Below are 15,490 nucleotides of genomic sequence, written 5' to 3'. Positions count from 1 at the left end.
TGGAGGTCTTTGCCTTATAATGTTTTGTCAGAACTGTACTTTTTTTTTTTAACCTCACAGGTCCCTTGAATATATATTATTCCAATGTTGTGTTTTTAATGGAATCTCTGTGTTTACGAATGTGTGTATCTCTACATTTAAATATATTTCTCGTGGTTTTTCTTGGCTCTTTTTATTCTCTTTGTTTTGCCCTATCACAATTTGTTTATTTTCATTGATCTGATTTTATTTTTTTCTTTAGATTTTTTTTTTAACAAGAGACAAGAGTGTGTGGATGCAGATGAGAGGGGATGTGGGGAGCTCAGAGGAATTGAGGGAGGAGAAACTGTTATCAGAATATATTGTATGGAAAAACATCTGGTTTCAATAAAAGAAAAAATCATGTGTGTGTGCGTGTATGAGTGTGCATGCACATGTGTATGTGTGTGTGCGTGTAAGCTCAGGCATACTTTTGCCACAGCCTATGCGTGGTGGTCAAGGAAAAACCTTGGATATTCTTTACTTTCTATCTTTGAGGCAACATCTTGTGTCTGCCATGAGTAGACCATGCCAGCTGTCCTGCAAGGTTCCAGGGGATTTTCTTGCCTCTCCCTCCCAGCTCACTATAGGAGCATTAAGATGATTGACATGGGCTCTGGGGGTCTGAACTGGAGTCCTTGTGCTTTACTTACTGAGCCATGTCCCTACCTCTGAAGTACTTGTAATTGATTGTTTTATTTTGTGATCACTCTCTCACTTTCTGACTCTCTCTCTGTCTCTCTGTGTCCTTCTCTTTCCCTGTGGTGTGTGTGTGTGCGTGTGTGCGCGTGTGTGTGTCGGTGCGCGCGCACACACATGCTCCCCAGTGTATGTATGTATACTACTTACGTGCAGTGAACTTGGAGGTTAGAAGAAGGCGTCAGGTCCCCTGAGACTGGCGTTACCAGCAGTTGGGAAACACCCCTGTGGGTGCTGGAAACCGAACCCTAGTCTTCTGCAAGAGCAGTAATTAATTTTAACTGCTGAGACATCGTCCCAGACCCCCCAAATATTTTTGGTCTATCATGTTCCTTTCCGTCGGCGTATGTTTAATGCTGTTTTACTGAAGGAAGCAGGTTGTGCGTAATAACATTTTCTATATTACTTTCTCTATTCTGGATGTTGCCGAGAGCATCCCGATGGCGCCATTTCATGTGTTTGTCTTCCATTTCCTCTGGCACGGTAGGTACAAAAGCTTGACCAAAATTACGTGCAATTATTTGGACACCTGCTTCATGGGTGATGGAGGCATAGAATTGATAATACTTTTGAAAATCTTTGGTGAAAACATCTTCATTTTAACCTCCAAGTGGTCACAATAAATCAAGGTTGTGGGAGAATTGAACATAGCATGCCATTCCCGACTCTCATTCTACCTCTTTCATCCAAACAGAAGCCACTGGTGAGGTCCATGGCAGGTGAGTGCCTGGCATCTGCACGTCTCCACCATTCAATACTGGGCCCCGGGGTGGTGTAGCTTTTTATGTGGGTGCTGGGGATTCAAACCCAGGCCCTCATGCCTGAAGGACTAGTCCTCTCATTGGCTGAACCATCTTCCCCTTGCTGCCCTTTCCTTCTGGACTATGCTATCCTCACGGTAACTCAGACAGTTTCTGCTCTCACATTAGATACTCTATTGCCAGCTTTTTAATTTTGTTCATTCATGAAGAAATTTACACAGTATGTTTTATCATAGTCTTTTCTGTTCCTGAACTCCTTCTAGATTCTCCTGTCCCTTCCCACCCAGTTCCATGTTCTTTCTCAAACCCCGAAGTCTGATTTGCACTGGATAACTGCTCCTGGGCACAGGCCTGCTCCGGAATGTGGTGGATTCCCCCAGTGTCACTTTATTGAAGAAAGCTGATTGTCCCTCTCCCACCAGCTACTATCTGTGAATAACTTCTCGGCTGGGGGTGGGACTTTGTGCAACCTCCACTTCTTTGTGATTGCATTTTGTCTGACTTGATCTTGTACAAGCCAGTCCCTGTGAGTTCACACGTGCATCTGCCCCATTATGTCTGGAAGATATTGTTTCCTTAGGATCATCCACATCTCTGGCTCTTACAACCTTTCCATTCCCTCTTCCTCTCAGATCCCCAAGCCTTGAGGAGAGGGCTGTGATAAAATCATTCCACTCAGGATGAGCACCCTGAAGTCTCTCTCACTCCCTCCACGTTGTCCAGCTAAGATCAGTTCCCATTTACTGTAAGAATCGCCCTCTGGTGAGGTCAGAGCGATGCGGTGACCTCTGGGAATAACAGCATGTCATTAGAAGTCATTTTACTGATCAGTTAGCAGAAGGAGAGCCGCGGCTCTTCCCCTGGAGCTCATGACCTATCCAGGCTCAGGTTCTTGGCATCATTAACATTTCCACCTCCACAACTTAACCTCCTTCCCTCCTCATACAGCTCTGGACCTCACGAATGCTGAGCTTCTGTGCCCTCTCTTTGCTCTGCTCAACACACAGCTGCAAACATTGTGAAGCAATGCCAGGTTTTCTCGCTTAGCTCCCCATGTCCTATAAAGCACTCTGGTTTGGTAAAAAAACTGAATTATTCAAACTTTGTTTAGTCGAGCTTATGGGTCTGAATTAGATTAAAGGAGCCTATTCAATGTCTCTTTTATAGCTCTATAATTTCAAAAAAAAGCTGAAATACTTTTCTTTAGTTAAACCATCAAAGAAGCTAACAGAGTAGCTGTATGTGAGCAACAACAACATTTACTGATGTCTGTAAGGTGGACACCAACAGAGGCCAACAATATGATAGAGCAAGAAAAGTGTGCAGAGCACCAAGCCAGGCTTTCCTTGGCAAGCTTAGAAAACATTCAGTCGCCAACCCACGAACTATGGGTTTGTCTTTCAGTAAACATTTCAACAACCATGAGCTGCTTTCTGACAGAACCAGTAATTGTTCTCTATTCATAGGCAAAAATACATATGAAGAAAAATTGAAATAAGTCCGAGAGCCATGATGGGGTGGTCCCATTTGCACAGCCAAGGGTCAGGTACCAGATGATGCGGACTGCTCTGTTTTAGGAAAAGCTACATCGGCTTCTTGGCTTCTTAGACTGAGCCTCAAATGTTGTAACTTTTACAGTCAGCGCTACAGTTAGCAAACCTTAGGCAGTCTGAATGATTCAATCACACTAATTTTGGCTCATGAGTCTCTGAAATATGTTTTAGGAAAGAATATTAAAGAACCGAGATTGAAGTGTCTCAGAGCACCACCTCTTTCCCCTTACCTAGTGCTTTAAACGGATGCAGTGATGTGTGCACTAGCCGGTTTTCCTTTCTTGCAACACCGTGAAAACCTGCGTAATTATGAAAGTTTAAATGCTTAGGTCTTTTGCTATTTATTTTATTTGAAATCCAGCATATTATTATATATCTTCAGAACTCTAACTGCCATCTTCTTCTAACCCTTTAATTAAATCCCACAATGCAAACCTCTTGGCACTAGACCCGTCTTTCATGTTTATTCAACTGAGCACGAATCTTGAAAACGTGTTGAAGTTTGGGGTTTTTTGGTGAGCCTGACATCACGCTGACCGTGGCTGTGATTGGCTCCTGGGAGGCAGAGAGGGTTTATAGCCAGCAAGAGCGAGTGAGTGAGTGAGTGACAGCAGAGGGAACAATCCGTGCCACTCATTCACTCCAGCCAGGACCGCCAAAGGGTAAGACAGCCAGCAGACTTCCCTACCGCACAGCCAGGCACCTCAGGCTCACCTGTGTGGATCTGGCTTGGAATTCTTTACTGGGGTCTTATTGCATTGTGCACAATGATTGAACTTTTGTTTACTATGAAACGGGACCTCTGAGTTGAGCTTCTTTCCAAAGGCCAGACTTCTTATCCTAAGCAAGCAAGTAGACTGTTCAGATTGAGAGCATGAACTAGGAAATGATGTGTCATTCTTTTTCTACATATCCTGGCCGACTGTTTTTCTCATGCTGATGTATTTAGGGCAACCGAACTGTAATACTATTTACATTTGTAAATTGCCTAGATATATGTATTTTCCATAAATTACACCTGTTCTGTACTTTAATAATACACAGTATCTTTTCAATATATTCTACATTAAATTTCAAAGTGATCATATCCTATACCTCTAAAATTAATATGGGAATGGTTTTGCTACCTTATATGTAATTGTAAGATAGTCGTTTAAGAGTGTTTGAGTTGACCAGTCAGCAGTGACTACTATGGAAGTTCCTGATGTTGAATGAATCAGAAAGTAAATAAGAGGAGATTAACATGGGCAGTCCGTTGAGGTATTCATGTTTCTCTTGTTTTTATATAGAAAATGTTATTTTCTCTGCCATGCTTTTATTCTGGTTAGGTCAAGATTTCTTTTGAGACATTTTTCTTATCACAGCTCTGTCTACAGTTCTATATATTCAAGTTTTAAGTCCTTTGAATATTAGGAATATCACATTTCATGATACTATGAAGCAAAGTTTTTCCTCCTCCTCATTTTTCTTCTCCTCCTCCCTCTTCCTTTACTCCTTCTTCATTGTTATCATTTTTTTTTGATATAGAGTCTTTTATAGCTCAGGCTTTCTTCAAATTTATTGTGTAGCCAAGGATATTCTTGAATGCCTGATTCTTCTGCATCCACCTCCTGAGTGTACCACCAGGACTGGATGGATCATCAGTCTTCGTAAACAGTGGTCCATCTTCAACGACTAAACCCCTTTGACCCTCTGAATTGTCAAACTGTTTGGGCCTCTGCCTCTATATCTGTCTTTCTCTCTTCTGTCCCCACCCTCCCTCTTTTGTTTGCACACAAATATGAATGATCCCAAGACACGACGTCAAAAAAGCCGTGGAAAGAGTGTGTGCACATCGAATCAGAATTCCCACACCAGCAGTGCGTTTGGAGCCACACACTGCACAAAGGTTGCGTTAGTATCTAATACTCAGCACAGCTGTAGTAAATGCTAATGATGAAGCAAAATAAAAAGACCCTCCATGGAGTGTAGTATGTGACCTGAGTTCTATACATTTTACGTATCTCATTACAAGATGTATTTGGAGAAATTGTTATTCCCTTCGTCACTGTGTATGAAGCAACTCTCATCAGCTGTGAGTGAGCCGGTGTTAGGATTCCAGCTAAGTTTGCTCAACTTCTGGAGAAGAGAACTTTACAATGGAATTTTAGGGTAACGCTACCCTGTCTGCTTCTATTTATGATGAGGCTCTGTGGAAGGGGGAGCTGTTGCTGTAAACGCCAGGATTGCTCGGGATTACCTACCCATGGGCAGCTGCATCTTTGCACACTCCATAGAGCATCTGTATCTACTATAGTAGAAGATACAGAGCTAAAATAGAAAACCACTCCATACAGCATCTATTCCTATTACAGTAGGAGAAGCAGAGCTAAACTGGAGGACCACTCCATAGAGCACCTGTACCTACTACACAGTAGGAGATACAGAGCTAAAATAGAACTGGGGAGATCTGATTCAAGGAGATTTATCCCATACCTTTAGATGAGAATCTCAAGAGCTATTTCTCATGAGAATAGCTTTTCATATATTATGGGTTGTTTCTCTTTCTCCCCTCTTGCCTTTCCTTCTCCCCTCTCTTCCCTTCCTCCCTCCTTCACTCCCTTCCTTCCTCTCTCTGTGTCTCTCTTTCTTTCTCTCCCCCTCTTTCTCTTATTCTTTCTCTACCTCATTCTCTCTCCCCTCCCTCTTTGTCCTGTCCTCACTCTTTCTTGCAGGACCCAAAGCAGCTATGGAATAGTCACAGGGAAAAGGCCCCTTACTGTTTATTCTAAGAATGAACGTTTAGTTCAAAAATCTATGCAAAGAAGTTGGAAATTTCTTGTAGCCCACCAGGTATATGAACCATTTCAACACATTTGGGCTTTGCTTGATACTCTACCTATCAGCAATGGAATGGGAAACGGCCGCAATGACACACAGCTGGTGTGGCTGGCACACCCTTGTCAGTACCAGCTGGAGATTTCTTCACACCCTCGGGGAAAGCATCCAGAGTGTTCAGATCCTGACGCAGGGATCCAGTGATCCTCCTCTGAAAAACCACAGAAAAAATGTCTGAGTCAGATATGAAGCTCAGGACCATTTAGACACGGCTACAACCCAAATGGAAGGGCTTGGGAACAAATACAGACTTTTTCAAGGCTAGAGGTCAAACAGGTCCTTAGGTGAGCCAGGCCAAGTACCTACACCTCACCTCTCCAACCAGAAATTCACTTATAATTAGTTTAAATGAGAATTAGACAAATTAAAATCAATTGAATTCTTTCTGAGCAAAAAAGTCATGTACTATGCTTTGCTATCTATTAACAATATCCCTTCTTGGATTGCAGAAATAATTTCAAAATGAAGACTGCTTTAATTTTGCTCAGCATTTTGGGAATGGCTTGTGCTTTCTCAGTAAGTTCATTGTGGGAAAAAAACCCTATATTTTTGGCAGTTGCATTTTAATGTAAACAGGGCATGTACTAATAAAATGTTCTCTTGGATAGATGAAGAATTTCCACCGAAGAGTCAAAGCTGAAGACTCTGAAGAGAACGGGGTGAGTAATTTGAGAACATTTCTCTGGGCTACACTTACTGTAACATAACTGCACACTGCGTATGATAACATGCCTCTCATTTGTGCAGGTCTTTAAGTACCGGCCACGCTACTTTCTTTACAAACATGCCTACTTCTATCCTCCTCTAAAGCGCCTTCCAGCCCAGGTAAGCGTAAAGCTTAACTTTCCTTCCCACTCCTCGTACTTTTATTGTGGCGATCAGGTTTGACACCCAGATATCTGCATCTCAGCTGGAGGGACTTCAGGCTATAGAAATTTGACTCTCCTAAGCTCTCTCACAAGAGACAAAGCACACAGAATAAAAACGCCGGGGTAATAGAAACCAGTGCCCTGGCATCTAGAGTTCAAGTGTTCGGCTAATCTGCTGATAAAAGTGAATCATTTTATCACCTACTGACAAAGAACTGGTAAGATCACCAATTGTCATGTTGGTTGGCTCAGTATTCCCATCCAGCTGTTCACATCGGGTACTTCAGCATCCCCTGACCTCTCAAAAAGCTAAGTTCATAATCACTTGGGTCTCTGGACAACCAGTAGCTTTAGCAACTCTCTTGCAGTGATGATGCTATCTGGAACCTTTACCCTGTTAGGGGGCAGAGCTGTGAGTGTCTCATGGAGTACAATTACACTGGGATCTGGCCCAAGTCCGCAGAGCAAAGAGAGAGACTTGGTAAATGTAGGAAGCCTATGAGGGAAAAAAATCAGTAAAATTTGTAAACATGAAGGAAAAATAAAGCTAAAAGTGAGACATCCCATTTTTGCTGGGTTGTTTGTGAAAGAGGCCTTTGGATACTGGAGGGTGTGGTGCTGGTTCTAAATACACACACACACACACACACAAAAAAAAAAAAAACCTAGCATGACACTATTTCCGTGACTGCACTGTTTGGGATCAGAGCATCAATTATGTGCCATTTGACCCAGGACTCCTAAGTCACTGAAAGCAACAGGGCCCTGAGAACACTGCCTCCACGCAGCAACTGGGCTGTGAGTCTCACCGTGTGTCAGGATAAGCCCTCTCCAGCTAATGCCATGATAGGAAATCATAACCCTCAAGTATTCCCAGTCTCACATATGTCAGGCTGACCCCTCTCCAGCTCATGCCATGATAGGAAATCATAACCCTCAAGTATTTCTAGCACTATTATAATCACAGGGACTTGTGCGGCTGCAGAACCGTGAGCGCGAATGGTACAAGCGCTGTGGGTTTTCACAATTGTTCTGCTCTCTTTGGTTCGCCTCAGGCCCAGAAATAAACAGGATCCATTTGGAGCTCTGCTCCCTTTCTGAAACAGAAGTGACATAAATTCTAGTTCTTAAGTATTTGGCCAACTTTTCTGGAATATCTAATATACTTAGATACAACCAATCCCACCTAGATTTTTTTTATAGACACGTGTGATCTAACTAAAAAAGTCTGTATTGTGCTAATATTGGTAAGGTTACAGTTTTCTTTTTATTGATAGACTCAAAGTCTTTAGGAGTCATATATGCTTTTATCACAAATTATATACATAATGGCTTGATCAAGTTAAGTAGAACTTAAATAAGAAATAAAACATCTCCAAATGTAACTTTCCGAGATATTTGTGGCCATCTCCTGTTTTACAGTTTGATTTCTTCTTATGACATTGTCTATTTATTGTCCAAAGTTGTCATCCTGACCCCATGAATTACGTTTTATTGACTTTGAAATTCATGTTTTAGTTACCAAGTCTGCTTATGGGCAGCCATCCATAAAACAGGAACTTGCGTGTAATGCATCAGATGGGTTGCAAAGCCGCCAGCAAGTCTCTATCCTGGCAATGCCACCAACAAGTCTACTATAGTTTGTCTCCATCCTGAACTACAGAAACAAAAGTATAAATCAGCCTAATTAGTATCCTAAGCTGTTTTAATGGAAAGCTACATTTTATGATTAGAATAATATTTGATTAGTGTGTCAACTTGTAGTGAACAAGATTCAATTTTATTTTTTTTATCACATTTAGCTGGCACACAAATGTGGGTTTTCAGAACTGCCTTCCATTAAGACACCAGTTCATCTGCCTTTTATCAACCCATTTTCCCTCATGTGTCTATATAAATGAAAGACTCTGGAAGGATCACTAAGAGTTTGTGATAAATTGGTAATAAGCCAAAGAAAGGAAAGTGATTCAAAACAATAACAAAATGAAGTGCAAAACTTTAAAATATTCCATACAGCTTTGCCATGTTTCCCTCACACACTTTAAAATATTCCATACAGCTTTGCCATGTTTCCCTCACACACTAGTGGTAGAATGTTAACTGAGTTATGGAGGAAATTGGAGTGAAGGAAGCTTGAAAAATACCCAACAAACTCCCAGCTGAGAAAAACAGCTCTGCTTAGATAAATATATTGTCCTCTATATTTGGTTTAATAAGTGGAAATAGCTCAAATATAATGATTTGTTTTACTCTCCCCCTGGGTGTGGAACAGCACAAGTACTAGGTTATGGCAGTGTAGGGAGGGTCTAATTATTCTTTTTCCACCCAGAGTTATTATTGGCTGAAGACAGACAGCAAGCATTCCCTTTCCTTGGCTGGGTGAATGGCCACCAGGAGAATGAGTCCAGCAGGGACTGCCATGAGCAACACAGGGATGAGTCTTTCCTACAGTCTTATTCCTAACCTAGAAGTTAAAGGTCCTTGTAGGTCATGTTCTCCCAGGACAGGGTGCTTAGCTGATCATCACAATCAAGGCCAACACTGATAGGCAGGAAATGGCAGGCTCTGAAGATAGGCAGGCATGAATCCTTGAGGTGTTGGGGATGGTGAGGAATATGAAGGGAGATTCCCTTTGGGCTTCTTTGGTAGAAAGATCAAGAATCTCCTCTCTTGGCTTAGAAGCTCTGATGCATGTTTAGATTGACATATAATTAAAAAATAAAAAGAATGCTCAGAATTAGGATATGTCTAATATGCATAGCATTTGCCCTGAGTTTGATCCACAGTACTGTAAGAATATAACTAAACAATATAAAGGCAACAATGAAGAGCCCAGTAAAGTTCATTGACTCATGTTTTGTACGTAGGCTCCTTGGTTCACTTTATTATCACCCCACCAAATCGTAAGTGCTTTTATATCTTTTATATAATTTAACTGTGCATATATTAAGTAATACAATTTAAAAATTAGTTTTAATTAAATTAAATTTTGGAATATAAATTCAGTTTCTATAAATCAAATTATAATTTAGATTGTACTATTTAAGAGAATTATCAAATAACAGTATATACTTTATAGTAAACTAAATCATTATCACCTACATTTTGTAAGAAAGACTATGACATCTACGTTCTAGTTGAAGACCTGCTTAGGAATGGGTGGGAAAAATCACCCTTTTTGAATGGTTTTTTCTTGTAGTAGTCCCTTCATTCCTTCAGAACTAATCAATTTGCGATTTCTTATTCTGGCTTTTACATAAAATGCAATAGTTCAACATATTGTCTATGTTTGAGGGATTGAAGTGAGCAACTTCATTCATATGCTGTTCATTTGAAAGTAACTGCTTCACTGCCCTCATTTCCCATATGCCCAAGTGTCCCCACATCCCTCTCACTTTAGCTTGACACTATTCTGTGTTACTAGACCAACCAATCCAGTAATATGTGTGAGTAAATATCTCTGTGTGTTACATTTTAATCATCAGGAAATTTTAATTGTTGTGGAGTATATTTTTATGCTTCATATGTGTATATAAATGTACATGTGCACACATACTATATATATGCATATATGTTTGTTTTAGGGAGGCAGTGACTCTTCTGAAGAAAATGGAGATGGAGATAGTTCGGACGAGGAAGGGGAAGAGGTAAGACACTTTCTATTTCTTCCATAACAAGCCAGGCAACACAAGGAACTAATAGCAATCTAGACTCAGCAAATAGCCACTACTTCCTTGCCAGCTACCCATAACCAGCTATTTTGGACAAATGGAGTGTTATTTAAGTTAGAAGCAACTAAAATAACCTGCTTATTACACCACTGCAATGTGGGGTTAAAGTTACCTAGATGTGGCACACAGGAACAGAGGTGTCTGCATTTTAAGGGAAATGTGAAACCCACTAAAACGCAGCACAAAGTTTGTTTATATTGGATGCCTCTGATAGTAGGCAAGAGAGAAGTAAGCCTAAGCTTGATGTGATGCCCTTTCCTTGGTGGTCAGGATGTGAAGCCAACTGATGCCTCTACGGTGTCCTGACTTAATCTGTAGAATAAGGTCAATCTCTTTAATAGGAATTCAATAGATTTTTATCTAATTATTAGATTACAGAAATTAAAATACCCAAGATATATAAACATCTTCCTAAACAGTTAAATTACCATAATTAATGGCTAAAATTCATTTGTGTAGCTTGGAAATCATGATATTATGTTTATAACTGACATCTTGCCTATGGAAGCATACTATTAAGATCTATTTTCCTGGATTTCTAATCATAGCTACCCCTGGCTTGGGAACATTCTAAATTCGGGCATTCCTAGGTGCTATTTGTGAATAGAAAATGACAGATAAAAATGGATCATCTGTGTCATCTATGCTGAAGGCAGATGTGGCAACTCATACAGTGACCAAGTATTTGTTTTTTCTTTCGGTTAAGTAACATCTCCTGTGCTATAGTTATACTGACAGTGGAGGGAAGGTCTTAAAAATCTTGCCAAGCCAGGACTAGAAACCACATGTGCCCTACATCCTTCGTAATCCTGCTGCAGCTCAGTCATGTTCCGAAACTAAGGGAGACTCAGCCACTCTGTGCCCCCCGCTGTAGCTCCTCATTCTGCCTCACATACTTCAGATGCATATATGATACCCAGGAAACAGCTGCTTTGAAAGGTCAGAGGAATAGTGCTCCGAAGATCATCCACAGTGATCAAGGAAACGTGGGTGGGTTCAGGAATCTTCCACCTGCGAGATTCTAGGCATGCTTTAATCTCTATTTCTTCTTTAAAATTTAATTGCCGGTTCCACTTAGGTAAACAAAGCACAGGGACTGTGTTCACCTGAGGAAACAACTTGGGCACACTTTCTATTTAATAATAACATCCCCTCCCCCGCACACCATAAAGTATTTCAGACTTGCTTAATGAAAACATACATGATAAAATTATCAGCTCATTGAAATTTCAGAAACTGGACATATAAGTAAAATCAGCACTAATATAAAAAAATAGCACATGCCGAATATTCACTAACCAACTTCCACCATGGACCACCATGAGTTTGACTTCAATTGAATAGGTTAATTTCTGCTTATTTTCATATACAATACTTTATATATATTATACATGTACATATTCTATATACAGGATGACATAGTGTACATTCTTTTGTAAGAGGCTTCCGTTGTTCTGACCTTCGGAGATGCTTCTATGTGATCCTGTCCTTTTTAGGGCACAGGCTTCTCATTGGCATTTCCCTCTATCAACGCACTGCATGACTCACCTGAAAATGGGCATGTTGGTAGTTTCCAAATTAGGATTGCTGCAAAGGTCTTGCTACTGGGAACATTCTAGAACTTCAAATGACTACACTTATCCATTTGAGGAGGCTATTTTTCTTAAAAGTGTAGCTTCTGAGTAAAAAATGATGTGCATATGTTCAGCTTCACTAAAGGCTTTCCAAAGTAGGGGTGGCCAGGCAAAGGCCCGCTCTCTGCAGACAGAGCTTCTACTGCTTCCTGTTCTCACCAATGCCTGTATGTTTTATTTATTTTCACCATTCTATAGCATCATGGATATAGATAACTTTTATATCTAATAAGGTATTTGAAGCCTAATATCTAGCAACAGTCCAAGTCATTTCCTTTTTAATTTGTTTGCACAAGAATATTCTGAAATTAAGTTTCTGGGCCAAGAAAATATCTAAGAGGAACAACTGCATACATTAGGAGATTGGCCACTCTTCAGTCTTGACCCTGACACCAGTGAATTGCTATGAATTATTCTTCATTTGACTTTGTACAAACCACTGTATTTTTTTTAATCATCATCAGTTTTTTAATCGGTGAAATGGGGGAACAAGGGCCAGCTAACATGGCCTCCTAGAGTCTCTCCAGTGATACCAATAATTTCTCCTTATCCCATTAAAAAGTTTAATTTGCTTGAATGAATCATTAAAAAACCAGACTGTATACCACACCTGAGATATCGGGCACCTAGCTTGAAAGATGGACTTGGGTTGTGTCAAACCCTTCACTGCATCTGTAGCCCTCACAAACTGAGTGAGAAAAATCCTGCTTTAGTCAATTCATTTTCGTAAGAAAGATCAAACTCAGATTCAATTTGTTTTCCTGAAATCTTAACATTATCCCACATCACAATCTCTCAGAAATACCTTTCAAGTCAATTCAACTGCCAGGACTCATTGAAATACATAAATTTAAACATATGAAATCCAGACTTTAACTAGGAGGTATTAATTTTACTACTAGATTAGCTCAGTTTACCTACTATGATCTCACAGCCTAGATAAAAGTATAAAATAAAGATTATAATGTGCATTTTTTTCAGGAGTGTTAATTTGTCATCATCTTTATGTAGTAGCATTATACACTACTGTAAGTTTCGTGAGCAGAAGAAACAGTTGTGCACCCGGCATTTCAAGCGCAAGGACGGTTAAGACAGAAAGCGTAAATAACTGAAGCACCCCACCAGCAGATAAATAGGATTAAATAATGCTGAGTGCCTAGAAATAAGACAGGGAATGGCACACAGGAGGCAGCTGATGAATCAGCTGAGGGCATTTCCAAATAGTGCCTCAAAGACCCGACAAATCTTAAGCTCTCTTCCAGCTATAGTAGATTCTGAACTCTGGACATTTTCACCAGGAGAATTCAAATGAAGAGGAGAACAATGAAGGTTCTGAGGGGAATGAAGAGGAGGAGGCAGAGGCCGAGAACTCCACCCTCTCTAGTGTAACTCCACTCTATGGAACCGAGGCCACACCTGAAGCAGAGACTATAGGACTGGCTGCGCTCCAACTGCCCAAGAAGGTAATGAGTCCCAAATGTTGATCTGTTTTCATCTCTTCACTGATGTCCAAGTTTTCCTGACACTATCCACCTCATATTTGATATCATCTTTACTCAATATTATTACCTCATTAAAGAAGCGAGCATAGATACACTTTCCCCAATTACAAATGAGGAATAATATTCTGTAAATTTCTTTCCCATGCTATTAGACCATCCTAGTTCAGAGGTGCGACTTCCAAGGCAGACAAAGTGGGGGGTCAGAGCTAGGGAAGCATGGCACACAGGGTAGACTTATGGAGTACACACCCCAACAAAACCCATTACAAGGGTATCTATTCTGAATTTTTAAAGCCATCAACCAGTTCTTTCACAAATTAAGTTATCTTTAACTTGAAACATCACCCAGAACAAGGTCATCAGTGAGAATTTCTCACTTTTCCACAGCTAGACTTGGATGATTTCAAACCTTCCCTTTCAGGCTGGAGACACAGAAAGCAAGGTTGCAAAAAAGAAGGAAAGTGATGAAGAAGAAGAAGAAGAGGAGGAGGAGGAGGAAAATGAAAACGAGGAGGCAGAAGTTGAAGAAAACGAGCAGGTGGTCAACGGCACCAGCACAAACTCCACGGAGGCGTATGCTAGCAACAGCACTGGCGGAGGGATCAATGGAGAGGAAGGTCAGGGACAAAGCGTCACCCAAGCGGGTGTGGAAGGAGCCACAACGGGCAGGGAGCCAGTCAGTGATCGCCCCACGACTGCTGTCCTTCCGAAGGCGCTTCAGCGTACGACCCCACCACCCCAAGCCTACGGGACCTCTTCCCCACCACTCAGTAAAACCACAGCTGAGTATTGGGGAGAATATGAACAAACCGGCATCAGTGAGAATGACAGTGACTATCAAGTCTACGACAATGAGAATGGGGAGCCTCGCGGGGACAATTACCGGGCCTATGAGGACGAATACAGCTACTACAAGGGGCGTGGCTATGAAGGCTATGATGGTCAAAATTATTACTACCATCAGTGAAGCCCCACCCCCGGGGTGAATTCCCTGTTCTGTCATTGTATTTGGCTACCATTTATTTTCAAAGTTCAACTCAGGAAGGTGCAATATAACAAATGTGCATTTTACAATGTGGAATGGTGCTACAATCCCAGAGTGATTTCTGCAAATGCTTCTATTTGGAATGGCTTCTTTTGCTTTTTTCCAGGTGTGTCACTTGAAAGGTCATTGTAAGTCAGGGCCATTGATCGAGCAGTACATTGATGTCTGAGTTGGGCCTAGCTGGAATGCTTCCTGTTTGTGCTGTGTGCACTATTGCTAATGGCCCAAACACACTCTTTGTACAAGAAGGCAACTAGAGAGAGATTTATGAATGATACTGTATACAGCAAATGTGTACTTCCTGTATCACACTTCCTATCTAATACTGTATTAGGTTTAATTCTCATCCTCATGTATATTATGTGACCTGTATGCACAGATTTTATCGCAAATAAACATGCAATTCTTCAAATGTGTTATAATTAAGACGAAACGGGGACCATCAGAAAGCACGTGGGTTTAAAAAGGGTGGGACCATTCAAATAAAAAACAAGCTTATTTCCATTCGGCTTTAAACCTCAGAGGATCTGGAAACATTCTGTCTTCAATAAGTCTGCACAGCTAAGGTTTGACGATTGAGAGCAGAATCAGCCACATAGACCAGGGAATGAATGAGTCTTAGAGCTGCCAGATTTAACAAACATGAATACATGTAAGATGTCCACTTCAATTTGAATTTCAGATAAATACAATTGGTTTTTTAAAACAAGTGGCCCCCATGAATAATTAGCCTCTGTGAAATATCTAGAATAAAGTTATGCTAAATAAATGACTTATCCTTTATCTAATATTCAGTTGTGA

General features: G+C 40.8%; 1 protein-coding gene across 1 annotated transcript; it reads left to right on the top strand.

Annotated features, from left to right (window-relative positions):
* The first annotated feature begins 3,647 nt into the window (after positions 1-3,647).
* Positions 3,648-15,085, top strand: Ibsp (integrin binding sialoprotein). The gene is made up of 7 exons (XM_075943006.1): positions 3,648-3,693; positions 6,358-6,424; positions 6,517-6,567; positions 6,656-6,733; positions 10,362-10,424; positions 13,441-13,605; positions 14,066-15,085. Exons 2-7 carry the CDS (start codon positions 6,371-6,373, stop codon positions 14,609-14,611), a joined length of 957 nt encoding a protein of 318 aa, XP_075799121.1. The 5' UTR covers positions 3,648-3,693; positions 6,358-6,370; the 3' UTR covers positions 14,612-15,085.
* The last annotated feature ends 405 nt before the right edge of the window (positions 15,086-15,490 follow it).

This window comes from Microtus pennsylvanicus, chromosome 12, assembly GCF_037038515.1.
Source record: "Microtus pennsylvanicus isolate mMicPen1 chromosome 12, mMicPen1.hap1, whole genome shotgun sequence".
In the NCBI taxonomy this organism is placed as follows: domain Eukaryota; kingdom Metazoa; phylum Chordata; class Mammalia; order Rodentia; family Cricetidae; genus Microtus; species Microtus pennsylvanicus.
This window is presented reverse-complemented; position numbering and strand designations above follow the sequence as displayed.